The 17441-nt window shown below is 43.0% G+C and overlaps 1 protein-coding gene across 1 annotated transcript in view; it reads right to left on the bottom strand.

Moving 5' to 3' along the window:
• Positions 1 to 1438: 1438 nt before the first annotated feature.
• The window catches only part of LOC121328955 (zinc finger protein castor homolog 1-like), a 36187-nt gene continuing 20184 nt past the window's right edge, over positions 1439 to 17441 (bottom strand). The window contains exons 8-20 of the mRNA XM_041274110.1: positions 17032 to 17204; positions 15785 to 16620; positions 12440 to 12572; positions 11940 to 12003; positions 10802 to 10980; positions 10552 to 10674; positions 9968 to 10255; positions 9584 to 9782; positions 8710 to 8881; positions 5502 to 5650; positions 4992 to 5211; positions 3879 to 4217; positions 1439 to 2994 (exon numbers count right to left, since the gene is read on the bottom strand). Coding sequence (XP_041130044.1) covers positions 1769 to 2994; positions 3879 to 4217; positions 4992 to 5211; positions 5502 to 5650; positions 8710 to 8881; positions 9584 to 9782; positions 9968 to 10255; positions 10552 to 10674; positions 10802 to 10980; positions 11940 to 12003; positions 12440 to 12572; positions 15785 to 16620; positions 17032 to 17204 — 4101 coding nt within the window. The 3' untranslated portion in view covers positions 1439 to 1768. The remainder of the gene's footprint in view (positions 2995 to 3878; positions 4218 to 4991; positions 5212 to 5501; positions 5651 to 8709; positions 8882 to 9583; positions 9783 to 9967; positions 10256 to 10551; positions 10675 to 10801; positions 10981 to 11939; positions 12004 to 12439; positions 12573 to 15784; positions 16621 to 17031; positions 17205 to 17441) is intronic.

Consider the following 17441-nt stretch of genomic DNA (forward strand, 5'->3'; position numbering starts at 1 on the left):
TTAAAAACATTAAAAGGACCCTTAAAAAAGTGCAAAAAAAACCCTTATTCTCAATGCAATGTAACATAAATATTAAATAAAACCATTACATTTTGAGTTCAACTGTTGTGGTTTTTGCAAAACAAAAAAAAAAATACAATGTTTTATTTTTCTGTACATATTACCCTTTTTTTTTTTTTTTTCCCCCAGACTTCTTTTCAGTGATTCAGAACTGAAGAGTTCAATGTGCCGTTTCTTTACAGATACAACGTGCAGACCTTCACACAAATCCACACTAACAATCTGCAAAAAGGACAATACCGTTATCACAACTGCAGCATGGGATTCCATTTGAATTGCACTCCAATAGAACATCACCCGTCTTTATGTCTTGTGAGTTCTTGTATTGGGTAAAGCACAGCCAGCACAACCCTATCATTATTTTGATTCTAGAGCTTCCCACTTAGCAAGATATTACAATTGTAATCTATTTCTGTTCAACATGTATTTGCTTGGATTGCTGATTATCTACACACGTTTCAGGTCAGTAGCATGGATCTGTTAAAATTCTCAACATAATAGGAGGAGTGAAGGCCGGCAAGTCAGTCGCGTCTTGTTCTGTTTTACTGTTGAGCAGTAGCTTCCACAGACTATACCTTTAAGACCATCCAGCATCTCTTTGCAGACATTTCAACTTGAGCTATGCTTTCTCTCGCTGTTTTGTAATGCAATTTGGTATTGCTGCAAAAGTCAATAGGTGATGCCCTTGCGAATATTATTGATTGGTTGTACAAAATGTATTTTCTGTCCTCATGTGAAGAGAGGCACCAGCCACATGTAGTTTGTGGATTGGATTATCCTACAGGGAGGGAGCTTGCTGGCCCCTCATCCCAACAGTATCTATGGAACCCTCTAGGCTTTTACTAAACCACGGGTTCAGCACAGCAGCCTTACTTTTGCCTTTCTTTTAAAGGGAATTTACTGTTGTGCATTCAACCATTGCACTAGCCAATAGGAAGAACAGCATTCTTAAAGGTAGACTAGTCTCAGAAATGCTACTGTCTGTGAGTGTACCTTATCAGACTGGGGTCACATTAGCATACAGGGAAAACAGAATATAAAGTAGGCAGGGGTCAATGGAAGGATGCAGCCCATGGTTTGATCAGACATGCCTGCTCTCCTGTAATAATGCATTCATGTTTCATTAAATAAATTATCCTAACGCATCATTTTATATTATATATATATATATATATATATATATATATATATATATATATATATATATTTATATATTATATAATTGTATATTGATTCCCTTTATAATATAAACTAAGGGAAAGTCACTATTATTCCTATAAATGCGTCAGGGAGGATTTTCAGACGATATTTTACGGAACCTTGTCATGTCATACCAGTGGAGGTGTGTGTGGTGTGGTGTGGGACCCCAACCTCCTATTGTTTTTTTCACACACTGGGGGGAAAAAAAAAATTACAAACAAAAAAATAAATAAAAAACACACATGCACACACGCAAAGGACGACTGATGTGTAGCAAACGCGTAACACTCCGCCCAGCCCTTGTGTGAAGACGGGCTCCATTTTGTTTTTCTTCTTAAGCAGTAACGTTGGTCGTCTTGTAAACATAATTATAATAATGAATTTGGGCCGTCGTAAATAGTTTGTGTTTTGTCCTTTTACATGTTAACTGAAGCCACTTATTGTTTTTTTGTTCATTTCATATGGATTTACATATCGACTTCTTCTTGTTTTTATTTTATCTAAATGTTTAGGGATCAGCTGCTATGTTGTTATCAGCCAGACCGGAAGCATCTGTGTAGTTTGTGGAAGCATCGAAACTCTCTCCATTGTCTTTTCCACCAGCCAAGCTCTCGGGCTCGGGCATGGAGTCTTCATAAGAGTCTGTGTTCAAATCGTCATCCTCCTCTCCCTCCTCTTCCTCGTCCTCTTCATCATCATCATCATCCTCCTCTTCGGGGGACAGCTCGTCCTCCACGTCCCCTGAAGTCGCTGTGTTCTCATCGTGAGGTGCCTGCATGTTGATGGTGTTGGGGGTGGAAGTGGCCACCTCAAGAGCACCGTGGTGGGACTTCTTGCTGAGGTCTAGGGAGTCATTGAGGCCAATGCCTGCGGCATTCTTCAGGAAGAACAGGGAGCTGCTGGTGTCGATGCCCAGGTTGAGGGAGCTGTCCAGGCTGATCGAGGACACCTGCGGGTCATAGTCAGAGGAGATGGCGGCAGGGGGGAAGCAGGGAGCAATACCGAGGGAGCCTTCCTCTTTGGGAGAGTCCGGGGGGATAACTGCTCCTCCTGCCACAGGACCATCTCGGCTCGGGGAGATGGAGAGCAGCTCGCCCCGCTCTTGCTTCTCATGCTTGCGCTTGTGGGAGTCCATCTGGGACATGCCCACCACGGTGTGCTTGCACCCGAGGTAGGTGCAGTGGAAGTGTGAGCACTTGAGCTTGTACTTGCACTCGGCCACCTCGCAGTCCGCGCTGGAGCTGAACTGGCAGAAGCCGGCGGCGCTGATCACGTCCTGCTTCCCGTGGTGCTTGCGGTGAGCCGTCACCTTGGTGCTGTCGGTGCAGCGGAAACCGCAGCGCAGGCAGTGAAAGTGGGTGCTGTTGCCGGAGAACTGGCAGTCAGGGAAGTTGCAGCTGAGGGAGGACTTGAACCTCTTGAAGTCGTCCAGGACCAGGTTGTCGACGCGGTCGTGATGCTGCGCATGCTTGTACATGTGCGTGCGCCCGCAGAACTTGTAGCCGCAGTTCTCTCGAGTGCAGTGGTAGTGGGTCACCTTCAGGGAGAACTGGCAGCCCGGGTCCTTGCAGTCTTCGTACAGGTCGTAACGACGGAAGCCCTCCAGCATCATGCCCTCGTCCAGCATCTTCCGCGACGAGGCCGTCTTGCGTCTCTTGCCGAACGGCGACATGTCCTCGATGATCCAGAAGCGCTTTTTTGCCCCGGATGCGGTAGGCATGGAAATGGTGTTGCCTGAGGGGGGGGGGGAGGAGGAAAGGAAACAGATATTGATTTCCTGTGTGAGCCCTGTGCTGCTGTCCTGTATTTATTTGTATTGAGACTAATTAAATGCACACCTACCATCCTTGTTAGATCTGTTTGGATTTGCCAAACTTTATAGTAGCACTTATAATTTTTATATAGCGATGGGTAGTTTAATGGTTACAGCCGATGCATAGCAGATTTAAAACAAATATATATATATATATATATATATATATATATATATATATATATATATATATATATATATATATATATATATATATATATTTTACCACACAAAACCTCCTTAACCTGTCAGAATCTGTTATGATGTGACCTTTGATGAGCCTAGTGTATGAATCGTTGGACCAGACTTAAACTTTAAATGCGATCACAATGAATTACTGTTAATGGATGCTGTAACGTTGTGCTGTTTATGAGGTGCGCTTTCATCCTGTTATTGGCAGATTGATGAAAACTAAAATCATCAGATAATCGGGAGGACAGCAGCAGAGCTACACTTCTGGTGGAAAACACAGGGTATGTATGTAATACAGTAAATAGCAGGAGCAACCGCTTAATAGGTCTTTCCCAGACAGCACAGTTAAAATATTTTTTCCAACTTGCATTTACTCAGCCTGATTGAGCCAAAAGACTTTAAGAAGTTAGTTCTACTAGGGATGTGTTGGATATGCGACTATCCATTTAATGGAGAATTTCTGTAATTGTCTCTGCAAATACTCACAGCCTAATGCCGCACTAAAGTGTACAGTCCCAACTGAACCTCGTAAGAAACAGATTGGAGGGGTGAGCTGAGAATGGGCTAAGCTCCTACACCACAATCACGGTTGAGCATGTTGTTCGATAAGTACCTGCAGCATCTTGTACTACTGGGACATCACTTTTAACTGGAGACGGAGAGGCAATGATTGGACTGAAACCTGGCGTACTGTTTGGCATGACAACGCTCCGTGCGGCTCCCAGAGTGGCGCTGAGCAGAGAGTATGAGAGACAGGATGGAGAGAGGAGGTATGGAAGGGAAGGAAGAGGAGGCCTGAGCAGGGCTTGTGGGAAAGATGGAGGTGGAGTTTGGAGCAGTGACTGAGAAGGCGGCGGAGGTTGCAGTGCACTGTGGGTGGCTGTAGCGTCAGTGGAAGGGGCCATGGCATACACAGCAGCAGGATAGGTGACCAGGCAGCCTAGTCCGTTTACTGATCGTTGACAGGACAACAAGCAGGGAAAAGGGAGAAGAAAAAAAAAAAGAAACACAAAAAAGAAACCAAATGAAAAACCCAAACAGCCAAAGCAACCAAAGATGAAAATAACATAAAAAAAGCATCTTAAATGTATAATTTGAAAAATAAAACAGAGAAGACACAAATCAAATGGAGGCAAGCATCTTAGAGGCAGAGATGAACTTAACAGATGGAAAACTGTTCAGCTCGCCCACTGTTAGTGTGCAGCATGGTTCCAAGACCCTGACACCTTTCCCCTACTTCTGGTGGTTTCACCACAACGAATTTGCACTGCACTAGCAAGTCTGCGGCCTGATGCTGATCACTATCCAGTCGAATGTCTGCTTACTTTTGAAATGTTCTGCAGCTTTTGAAAACGTTACTGCTTGTTTTGGGGAACATGGACGGATGTCTAACAGTTAGTCCACCTGATATTCCAGAGGCTTTGATTTGGGATCCACGAATCCCAACCCTCTTATCAGGTGTGAATTTCTATTTGATCACTAACCACGGGGATGAAATCAACGTACCACTTGGTTTCTTCAAGGATCTTTCTACACTTTCTCTGCAAATCCAAGGAGGGAGGCAGCTGAACAATGTTTGTTATGACATTTGTTGTGACACTGAAAGACTTAAAGATTGAAAACATCCCTGTGAAATGAGCGCAGCCTTCTCGCCATGTCGGAGGTAGAAGTGATCCTTCTGTACGCTGGGTGTGTTCGGAGGCTGATCCTTCCCTTTTCCCCTTACCTGCTGAGGAGCTCTCGTTGCCCACCGGAGTGCTGCTGCAGCTGCGGTCTTGGTTTGAGGACTCGGACGAGATCCCCAGCGGGCTCCCGCCCCCCATGTAGTCCATGTAGTCGTCTGTTTCATCCATGAAACTCTGGGCCAGGCCGGATTGGCCCACTGACCCGGACGACATGTTTGCCATGTGGTGCATTTCCTCCTGCCTTTGAGAATGTGACGCCATCTGCAGAGATAGGGGGAGAGAGATGGTGTTGGGTACACTGTACATTTTCTATAGGACTTGTATATATTGCCAGAGTTACAAGCTGAACTGTATGGAAATGAAGGGAGGATGAACCTTCAAAACAAGGCTTTTTTTTTTTTTTTTTTTTTAAACAGTCAAGTATTCATATGTTTAACATCTAAATTCCAGTGTAATATCAAAGGATTTACAGATATTTGATTTCATACAGGATTGTGTGCATTTCTTGTACCATTTTGTGCTGGCAGATGACGCCCTTAGCCAGCCCCTACCTGGGATGGGACTCTGTCAAAGTTCTTGCCCAGCATTCTTCTCATGTGCTTCCGGGAGTGAGAGGTCATCTGGTGTTTGAGCAGGAAGGAGAACAAGCACCCGTCTCTGATACAGTGGAAATGGCTGTTCACCTGGTTGTATTTACAGCCTGTGAGAGAGAGAGAGAAGCGTTCGCATTAGCATTCCCAGATTTCACAATGTGTGGATGCATTAATCCGAAGGTATCAATTCAGATCATTCTCATTACAGCTGACAGACGCCTCCTAATTGAACGTAAATATTGTGTTAGTTTTAGGCATGGCTGTACATCATACCTGTCTCGTAAATACAAATGTGTCATGTACTAAACCAAAGAAAGAAGGTGTAACTAACAATTTGTGCTAAATGCCTCACCCCAAGCACGGGAAGGAATATTCATTAAAACTGAAAATGAGAATTGTACAGTCAGATGCAATTACTCATTCTGTAAGTGCAAAGTCATTCTAATATGTGATCCCTACACAGCTTGACCCTTTTACAGACTTCACTATGGTACAGTTGTAAAAAACATGAAACTATGACTGGGGGAAAAAATAGGCTCAAATATTAGTTTCAAAATTTGGATACAAATATAAATACTGTAAATCCATAAATATTTGGTGACTCACACCCATTTTATTTCATACTCGAAAAACGCAAAATAAATGGCTTGCAATTATTTATGGCGTTTTACAAAACATTTCAAATTCCATCACAGGATTCCAGACCCCTGAATTCTGAGTAAACAGTTTAATAAATTGTGTTTTCAGAGCGGTTTTAACTGAAACAGGAACTCATTTACTGGTACTAAGAAGCTGTTGCCTAGGATTGCTGTTTTTGTTTAGTTAAGGTTTTTTTTCTTCTTGATTACACACACCGCAAGGTTTGGTTACAGACACACGACACAGCATCAGAAAGCGTTTCCTCACTCTCCCCTCGCTGTGCTGCAGGCGTGCCATGCATGCGGGTAGGAAAGGTTTCAATCTTGCTGAGGCAGTCCGCCAGCTTGCAGGAGACTGGTACACAGATGTGTGCAGCAGTAGAAGTTTGGGCTCAATCAGATTAACATGTCTAAGTGAGTTTGGGGGTTCCCTGTCTCAACAGCTTATAATAAAGCAAAGAGGTTTATCAGCACTGAGATTGGCTGTGGTTTCATTTACCAGTGCGACAGGCCTCTCTGACTGTGGCACTACTCGAGTCACTGTGTAGGTACTAATCATTTTGTATGAATTTAATTCATTCATATACAGCAGCATTTCAGATGGCTCAGAATTTCCTCATCTCTATTTTTTTATTCATTGACGATGGAGGTTAAAAGTACTTTCTCTGAGTTTTTTTTCATGAGTGCGGACGTCTGAAATGCTACTGAGTGCTGTGAGGTTGATGCACCAGACTTGTATGGGTATGTATGGAAATAATACAGAAAATGACAGCGATGCTTTTGGTGCAGGATGCCACAAATTGTCTCCTTATTGAAACTGGTTTGTATTTTAGAGCTACCTGTAATTATCAATCTCCCCCTTTCTCATATAGCAAACCACAATTTCTACTATCCTTTGCCTACAATGCCTTTGTCTTTTTTTTTTTTTTTTTTACATAGGACATCTTCAATAAACCAAACCTATTCTTAGGTGGAACAATGAGATGTAATCGCAACCTGGAAATGTTTACTTTTGTTTGGTTATAACTCAGCAGTTCTGTATATCGTCATCAGGGAATGCAGAAAAGAAATGTAACAGGTTTTTAAAGCTGAAATTGAATTTATTTGGAAACCATTTTATCCTACTTTCTGTTTTTAAACAATTTAATATCAATAAATGTACAGCTTCAGATGAGCAATAAGGCTCTACTTAAATAAATGCAATATTACCTTATATTAATTTTTATGTTATCTTTTCATTCCTTTTCCTGTTGCTTTTTATAACACACAGGCCTGTTCTGATTGCTACATGAATTAATATTAAGGCACTGGTTTTCGTAAGTTTAATTAAATATTGTAGCAAGCTAGTTCTAATTTTATTACAAATCAAGCACAGTAAAATAAATGAAATGGGACCATGAAGGGCAGGTGGCGGCCCGCCTGTTGCCATGGAACCCATCCAGGGTACAATATGATGCGTCTTCAGGCTGCTTTGTTTAAGCAGGGTATCAAATTAACCATGCTAACCTGAGTAAATAACAGTAGCTGCTGAATAGCAGGAGTGATTGTAAACTGAGATCCAGGTAACATCCAGGGCCTGTTTACAGTGGCTGTCATGGATACCATGTTCTACTTGGTGGTAAGCCGTACATTATTTGATTAAATACCAGGTTTTGTATCTATTGATAACTTTTTTTTTTTTTTTTTTTTTTTTTTTTTTTTTTTTTAAGAATGTTCCCCACAGATCCTGAACGGTACAAGGAAAGGTACAGACAGCAGCAGTTGCATAGCAATGTGTTTATTTTTATACCCCCAGCAAAGGGTTTTTTTTTTTTTAATGATTCCGCACACAGACATGTCTCGACACATACATGCCAAGCTAAAGCAGCACAATAATTAACCAATTCCTTTTAATTGTGAAGGTCTGACAGGTTTGAACTATTACTGTACATATTGCAGCTTATAGAGTGTGTGTATAGATAGATAGATAAAATCTCTAACTGTATGGGATTAAGAGTTGTAACTACATTCTTTTGAAGATTATTTTAATATAACATACAAGCTTTGGAGCTACACCAAAATAAATACAACAAATATAGATCATGTTAATTTTAAGTGTAAATTCTGTATTTCCCCCCCATACAGCATCAAAGTTAAATATTATGATTCTTTGTGGGCTTATTGTTGATCTTGTTTTTTTATTTTTTTCAACAGTACACTATTTTATATGCTGCGATATAAAGAAAAAAAAAAAAAAAAAAAAAAAAAACACGCACTGGTGGGACTACATAACAAAACCATTCTGCAGAGTCTAGGTCTCTGAAGTCCTTACTGGCATGAATGATGCAACAATTGTAAAACTAGTTTCTACCTGTCCAAATTATAGCTCAGCTTTCTATACATTTCTAATGGATTATTATTATTTTTTTTTATATAAATTAAGAGTATGTTGCTTTATAGAACCGTGCAGGTGTTTTTATTAAAAACCTACAGTAGCAGTTTTTAAAGGAAGTGGTTTAATTCTGCATCGATCCGCTGTGCCTGCTCACCTGGTCTGCCACACTCCTCGCGCTTGGTGAAGTACTTGAAGCCATTGGCCGCCCTGCGCTCTGCCTTCTCGTGCTTCTTTACATGCCAGGGCAGCTTGGTGGTGATGTTGGTGACGAAACAGCAGGAGGGCCGCAAACAGTGGTAGTGCCCTCGCATTCGGAACTCGCAGTGCTGAGGGGGAGAAATAAAAGCATAAATCGTAAACAAGCCACGGACACAGTTTCAAAAGAGGTGCATGCACTTGAGGTTAACTCAGCCTCTATGGGCTTGAGCGTGAACAGAAGGGGCACCACAGCTTCCTCCAAACGTCTTTGGATTGAACCCTGTTTTTATGTTTTTAAGCATTAAACCCCAACAGTGTCTCCTGATGTGGCAGTAGCATTTTTTTTAAGCCCAGCTCTATTACAGAGCACAATGTTCGCGGAATTCCCCTGACAAGATTCTAGCCTTCACCAACCCGTGGGCCTTCTAGACAAATTCTGAAGAGTGAATTTCCAGCCTGGCCTCGGATCTTTTTGTTTTTTTTTTTAAATGCATTTTGCTGCTAGGACTGTGCTGTAACCTGTTTCTAACTGCCTGGGAGTCCTCCCTACGATACTCTTGAGAATGAGTTACTTTTATCTCAAGAGGGTTTTTCCAGATAGATTATTACAATGAATTAATATAGCCCGTTTATAAAACAGAAGGGCCACCGTGTCATGTGCAGAATAAGATAAGAAACAAACGAAACTGGGTTCCGCAGCTAGAAGCCTAGAGACAGCTAAAGACCCGCGCACAGCAAGAACGCAGCCTTCTTCAGCACTTCACTGCTGTGCACGCTGTGTCTGCTGATATTACTAAGTTCCCCTGTGTGGAGCGACGGTGTTTCCCTACCTGGTTGGGACAGAGACACTGCAGGGAGTAGTATGCGAACTGGTCTCGCACATTCACCAGGTTGTTGCTGGGGTTGATGTGGTCCAGGCAGTGGGACTCGGCCTTGCCGGACGTCTTGCACACGTACTTGCAGTTCCCAAAGAGACAGTGGAAGTGGAACTTGTTGGAGTATTTGCAGTCTGTCGCAAGGCAAGGATCACTGAGGAGAAAAAACAGTACTTACTTGAAACATGTAACCTTTTGATTCTGGATTACTTCTTACCAGTTATTTGTGTAAGTAAACAAATAAAAAAAGGTATAAATGCAAGTCATTTCTAACAGCACTGGTATTGGTCCTAATAACAGGCAAGCCCTGCACTGCAACGTGGTTGCTGTCTCACTCACTTGTCCTGGAACTGGAGGAATCCTGGCTTGACCTGTGGCTTGGAGTTCTCCAGGGAGGTGGTTGCCAAGGGCGAGGAGGCAGCCAGGCTGGGTACAGAGGCTGGGAGCTGCTTCCAGGCGAGGAGTGAAGGGGCGGAGGTGAAGCTGCCCACGGGGCTCATGGTGGGTAGGTCTAGGCTGGGAGTGGAGGATATGGAGACAGGGGCGGGCGGCTGGGGGAGCCCTGCCTCTGAGGAAGGGTTTTGAGACGGCTCTGACTTCACTTTCAATGTGGCTCTGAAATGGAAGCTGGAAACAGAAGCAACAAGCTGCTGTCAGATCAGGGACGACAAATTACACTGTAATACTATCAGAGCATCTAGATGCTTTTGAATTGGAGGATCAGATAGTTTCCACTGAACAATAAAAAACAAGTCAAGCTTACAGCGGCTACAGCATGGCTAGAGGATCAAGGTATTGGCCATTCAGTGTCCAGGTGAAGGAGCCAGTTTACATGACAGGGAAGTAAGCATGATCCTGATTTATTCTCTAGTACGACACTTCAAAACTTGTTTAGCGTACCGTTAACTCATTTCTGAACTCACTTGGCGTGCTTGACTGCTCCATCCAGGGTGCTGAACAGGGCCCCACAGTCCTCCACCAAACAGTGGAAATGAACTTTATGCAGAAAGTCACACCGCGTCTCACAGTAATCCTCAGTGTCAAACCTAGCAGGGAAGAAACACATACGGCTCCTATGAACTGCACCATCAACCCTTTGCATTATACTCTACTATTGTGTTTTGAAAAGGTTATGCCTTGATCAGTGTCGGCTGGGGAACAGGCAGGCTGTACCTCCTCAGGTAGGTCCTCCAGAACTCAACTGGCTTCTCCTGGGCCGGGGTCTTCATCACTCTGCTTAGGTACTGGGCCATTTCCGAGCCATCTCCCATCTGGCTGCTCTCCGCCTCCGCCTTAACGTTCATTGCGTTAAAGAATCCTGCGTTCGCCTGCGACATCTGCAACAGATAAAACTAGGCAGGGTCATCACTGCTGTTAGAGAGAACTTAACAAAGAACGTGTGTGAGTGTGGTAAAGGTGTAGACATGCACAGTGCTGTACTATACTGTACAACCTTTGGTGGTCCAGATCAATGAACAGCCAGATTCAAGGAAGACCACAATTGCTCTAGGGAAGGGGCTGAACTCAACAAGTCTGGCTAGTGTCAGTCCCACGATTCTTCCAAAAGTGACTACTGGGCTGCGATATTGCCCTGTAGGCAATTCCAGCAACAGCTGGGAAATGCAACACACTAATCTTTTGATCCAGCATGATAAGCTGTACATCTGCTAATCTCCACTGGGCAGTGTTGGAATTTCTATGTTTCTTCTATGGCCATTTCCAGGCAGGATGCTTTAATACCTAGAAGTGTTTTTTGCGCTCATAAATTTGTCAAAACAAGGCAACGGTAAACCACCCAATTGTAAAAGTGGTCACGGCAATGGAAAATGATGCCTCTTTAAATCATCACACACACACAGTATTTATTTCAATCTGGAAAGTTATATGATTAAACGTGCATACATTTTCATTTCCAGAAAATGCAATATTAAAATATTCTCGGCTTCAGGGCCAAGATTGCTGTTAATTTTTTAACACTAAAAAATGAAGCTGTATTTCTTTCATTCTTTCTTCTTTTTTCCCCCACTAATGTAAATAATTTGCAAAGTCCATAAACAAAAATCAAATGCAGGGTTCAGAAAAAGCTCATCAAAAAATAAACACATCCATATATCTGGCAATGCATCCCTCTATCAGTTCATTATATTAATCTGTGAGTGGTGGGCTGGAATTATGCTGTATGAAAAATGGCTTGAAAATGTAAATGGTACAGACTCATCTTATTAGCGGTGAAACATTAAAAAACAAACAGCCCCCTCTGAGTCCTGCTAATTTGTCTTGGGATGAAAGCTGTTTGATGGATGGATCTTACCTTATTCATAAGCGAGGATAAAAGAGATGTATTTGCTGGTGCAGGGTGTCCGTTTGATTCATTACTGGAACAAGGAAAATGAACAATGTTTAGTCTAGATTTGCATGAGAACAGTAAATGTTAACATTCATCACAGACTTCATGGAAACACAATAAAAAAAAACATGCTGCTTATTAAAAAAAGAAAGAACCCAAGGTAAGGTTCAAAGTCAAATCAGCAGTGAAATGAAACTGAAATGTAGTTTGTAGGATCTGTTCCAGCTTGACCATCCTGTAGAAGTGTGACAGGAAGCAACACATGCGTTTAATAAATGATGCATGCTAGGAATATACACTTAAAGTGATTGCATGTATGGTTTGCCCTACTTTGTTAAGGATTACACGAGCGTCGTTAAATGCACAGGCATCCAACACATGGCTCATAAACCCCGCTAGCCTGAAGACACTGACTATATTTGTGGTTTAGGGTGCCACGGTTACTGATTTGGGCTGTGCTGTACCTGTGGTCCTTCTTGCTGAGATCCAAACTCTGTTCCTGCATGGAATCCTGAGAAGCCACAGTGGGGCCATCCAAGGGCTCTTGCTTCACTTGAACCAGATTAAACCGCCCTGGCAGAGCTTGCTGGCCAATCCCTGAAGAGAGACAGCGAGTTATTGTTGGTCAGCATTATTTTCTGTGACGAGATCCGACCTGACTTCCGTCCCAGCAAAAAGAATACTGAGAGTGATAATTATTGCAAAATAATGTCAAGCCTTCATGACTACCAGGCTTTTAAGTGGTGATGGGAGGAATGAGGGGAAATATTCCTTTTTCAGCAGCGCTTGTCACAACTTATTTGCAGGCCTGCCTCTTAACTATTTATTAAACTCAGGGCTAATGCTAAGGAAAAGTGGCAGATTTAGACTGGTCGTCGCCCTCCCTTCCATCTTTTTCTATCTCGGTTACCCCAGCAACGTCCGGGGCCGCCAAAACTGAGCATGCCTAAAAGGAACATCTGCTGTTATACTGAGATTGAACTTGACAGCCAATCAGATTAGTTCAAAAAGCATGACCTCCCACTCATATTTCCTGGATAGGTATTTTGTGGATGTGTGGTTTGCGACAGGAATTAAAACAAAAAAAAGATGGGGCAGGGGGAACGCTGACAGGTATGTGTGCATTCTGGCTCTTTCCACAATCCTGAAGTGACTGAAATATTAATTTGCCCTGAGGCTATATAGAGAGAGCTGTTCTTTTTTGTAGATGGTAAGTGGTATTTTATTAAAAAAAAAAAACAGAAAAGAATAAGAAAGCAGTCCCTGTGATGATCTTTTGAATCGTATACTTTGTGCATCAGCAGTGATTGGCTTCAGAAGCTCTTGAAAAGGCTGCTGAGGAACTACAACAAGCAGCAAGTCAACAGCTGCCTTGAGAGGCTGTATTCTAACACACGTTAGGTACCACTCGAGCTTGGGAGGGAGGGAGAAAAACCTATGCACTTACCAGAGGTTATTTAATAAAAAGTTTGCCCACAGTGCTCATGTGTTTATTGCAGAGACACTGACATTAAACTACGGTATATAATGGAAAAGTAATTTCAATTTGTTTAGCACCACTGATTTTTTTTTATCCCCATTTATCTATCCATCTATCTATCTCTATCGAGAGATATAGATATAGATAGGGTTGTGTAAAGACAGGGTATGCATGACATGCTGTGTGGCTTAGCTGTCAGACCTAAGTGGGATCCACAATGTCTTGGTGTCACATAGAAGCTCAGTCACTCATCAGCCCCATAGCCCTGGGACAAACAGCTGGAGTGTCTCGTTCCTAGCTGTAAAACACGCTTCAGGACAACACTGTGAACGAAATGGACCATTTGACATGGGATCTTTTAAAAAGGATGGGCATTGTAAATTTACTGAACAGATGTTAGTATAATCCTAAATAAACAGAGTCGGAGCTCTAATGATTTTTTTAAGCTACTAGAAGACCCCCACTTAATAGAAGAGCCTGAAATCTCCTGTCCATGGCGGGTTTGTTTTAATGTATTGAAGGCAATAGAAAACCATTAAAACACGTATCAGGGTCTGGGCTGTATTAGCAAGATACAGCATCCAGAACAATTGAAGTTGCGATCTCAAAGCAATGTTCTTTCTGGAATATATCCAGGAATAATGCTCTACTATGTGATTACAATTATAACAGCATGTCTAATTAGTAAATCCTTCAGGATGTCTGGATTTTAAAAAAAAAGAAAACACAGCTTAGAAAATTTGGGTGAATCAGTGTAAAACACACCACTCAAACGACAAATACCTTGACTGAACCAGGAACTCGCTATCATTAAAAGTCCCAGGTTGTTTTTGCTTGATCCCTTTATGAGATCGCTTTACAATATCAAATTAACTGAAATATACTGTAATATGTTTGACAGTGTTTACAGCTGTGATCAAAAGATTGCACTAGATCACAAAACATCATAAACCAAGCTAATTCTAAAGATACTGCAACTGCAGTCAAGCTGGACCTAAACTGTTAGAATTGACACAAACCTCAAAAACAAGTGTAATAAGGAACTTCAAATAAATAATGTCTAAAGGTCCCTTAGGGTCAATATTCACACCTTGATCACACAAACATGTATCATCATCACCTCTCCTAACCACCTCCTCTTCATTTTGATGAAACTGACACACAATGAAGTTATGGAAAGGTGCAGGTTTAGCACCTGAGAGACACACACGGGCTGCGGCATCACCTGAGCATTTTATGGGAGGTGCCAATAACCCACCAGCGTACCCTCCTGATGACACCCCCTCTGTGTAATGGGCATGCCAGCGTGGTACTGAAACCTCATTCTAACCTCTCTGTGATGTCACTGGGGCACACACACACACCATTTAAGGATTGTGCAAGCTGTCATTGCATGTTTGTGAAGCAAACACCCAGCGAAGAATAATAATACAATTCAAATTAAAAACAACTGGAAAATCGGCAGTCATTTCATGCCTGCAGAACTGTAAAAACCTTGAGGGAATACAGTCTCAGCGATATGACAAGATGTTCTCGCTGCACTGCAGTCTCAACGACAGTGAGCGACTGACAGAAACACACACACTCTCAGATGCACCACATGCATGCAATAGAATTTGTACTGTTCTGTACAGGACACTGCACATCTCTAGTATCTAGGCACTGTGGTTGTAATCTCTTGGCTTTAATGTGACTGGCAACACCCACCTTCTCCCGAACAGCTGCAATGGGATCTAGCCTCTGGTCGCTTCAGGCATTCTTTTCTTTCACCCTTATCAACATGCATCAATCCACAACCTTCTGATCCAAAGGCACCTGTTATAACATTTAGCTGGTCCCAGTCAACACCTCCTCATATTGTACGTACAGTGCATATATATATATAATGTTCTGTATGTCCATTCAAGACCCACTCACACATGTCCCATTCCAGCGAAGCAGTTGCTGATTTATAAGCATTCACTACAATCCACCTGCACTGTAGGTGCCCTTGAGAGACGAGCTATTTGCACATCATAGCTAGGTGTACGTTATAATGGAAATGACTAATAGGATTTTATGACACTGATTCAAGGTAGAGCTGACTTACTGCAAAAAGGGAGTCCTGTAGCTAAGCCTTGAATGTTTTTCCATTTATTTTTACAGTTTTGTACAGTCACCAGTTTTCCATGCATGCTACCACATTCGATTTAGAATACAGAACCGTGTAGTAAGAAATAAGCTGTTGTAATACGGTATGGTACTGTGTTGTATGGTGCAATTATGACTGTGGGCAGCTCTTTTAGCTCACTTGGTAAAGCCATAGCGAGACAGCTTACATATTTCCTACCTGTTTCTGGGTTCCCAGAAGGCTTGAGGGCAGCAGCTGCCAGTCTTGCCATCATAGGGGATATCAAGCCCTTGCTGGCCGAGATCTTCTCCATGATGGAGGACACTGCATGTGACGAGGAGGTGACAGCAGCAGCTGGATCCTCGGAGGCTGATCCACTCTGGGGGAGGGACTCCGTGGGCGCCGAAGCAGCATTGGAAGAGGCTGCCGAGATCAAGCTGGCAGCGGAGACAGGGAGCTGCAGCGGAAGCCTGGGGATGATGGGGAAGAAGGGGTTGGAGCCGGAGAGAGCCAGCGCCACGGGCATGCTGCTGGGGAGGGCCTGGGCGAGGAGGCTGGACATCTTGCCGGCCAGTGGGAGGCTGGTGGTGGGCTTAACCGTCTGGCTGGAGGAGATGGCGGTGGTGGGCGTCGGAAGCATGTGGGGCATGGAGGAGGACTGTTGAGTGGTAGGCGAGGCACTCAGGCTGGAGTTCTTGCTGCTGATGGCAGAGAAGTCCATGAGGTCATCGTTGCTGGACTCGTCGGGCTCTTCCTTGGGCACCAGGAAGGAGGAGGACAGGCCCAGCACTCCCGAGGAGCGGATGTGGCGCCTCTCGTGCTTGCGCTTGTGGGAGGTCATCTGGCTAGTGGAGGTGAAGGTGAAGCCGCAGCCCGCCCTGATGCAGTGGAAGTGGTTGGTGGCCTTGCTGTAGACGCAGCCCTCATACTTGCACTCCTCATACTTGTAGAACTTCTTGAAGCCGTCCTTGGCGTATGCGTCGTCCTTGATGTGGTAGCTCTTGTGCTTCTCGATGTCGCATTTGTTTTTGAAAGTGAAGGTACAGCCCGGACGTCTGCAAAAGAGGAGAAAACCCATGCATATATCTGAATAATTAAAGCCTTCATCAACTGACATTCACCTTCTCTAAACTGCTTTTTAATATTTTTTTTTATTACACGACATGCAAAAACGGTTTTATGCACGATAAAGGGCAAAAGTCACAGGATGGAAATGAAGTCCTTCAGTACACGATTTAGAAGACAACGGTTATAAATTTCAACCTTTACAGTCGCCTTGTTTGAATCAAACAAACAAAAAAGTTCCCTTCCTTTCTCGTTGCTGGTTTCTTGGCTATTAGTGTATTTTTTAACAGCTCTGTTTAATTTCTATTAGAATAGTCACTTGACTTTTGTTAAACAATCTACTGAAGCTCTCTTACAGACTTACAGACTATAGATGTTTTTTGAACTCTTGGCTGGCTCACCTGCAGTGAAAGTGTGTGGTTTTCTGCCCGTAGAACTGACACTCCACCGTTCCACAGTCCTCAGTGGCCCGGAACCTCTGGAAGCCATCGTTGATAAGCTGGGCGTTCTTTTTGTGGAAGTTTTCGTGAGTCATCACGTCTGAAGTACTGGTGTACACTTTATTGCAGCCCACCTGTCGGACGACAAAAACAAAAAAAAAATACGTTAGAGTAAATACAACACTGCAAGGGCTTCATAAAAAAGTTGTGCGTTCGGGTTTAACCCTTTTTATACATAAGGATCACAGTAATACCTTAAATGCTAACTCTTATCAATTACCAGTCCAGTCATTTTAATTGATGTGTAAAGTAAAGAATATATTACGGCGTAAATGACTCTGGCTTTATTTGAAACACAGGCTTTTAATGAA

Source organism: Polyodon spathula, chromosome 16 (assembly GCF_017654505.1).
Source record: "Polyodon spathula isolate WHYD16114869_AA chromosome 16, ASM1765450v1, whole genome shotgun sequence".
Taxonomy (NCBI): Eukaryota; Metazoa; Chordata; class Actinopteri; order Acipenseriformes; family Polyodontidae; genus Polyodon; species Polyodon spathula.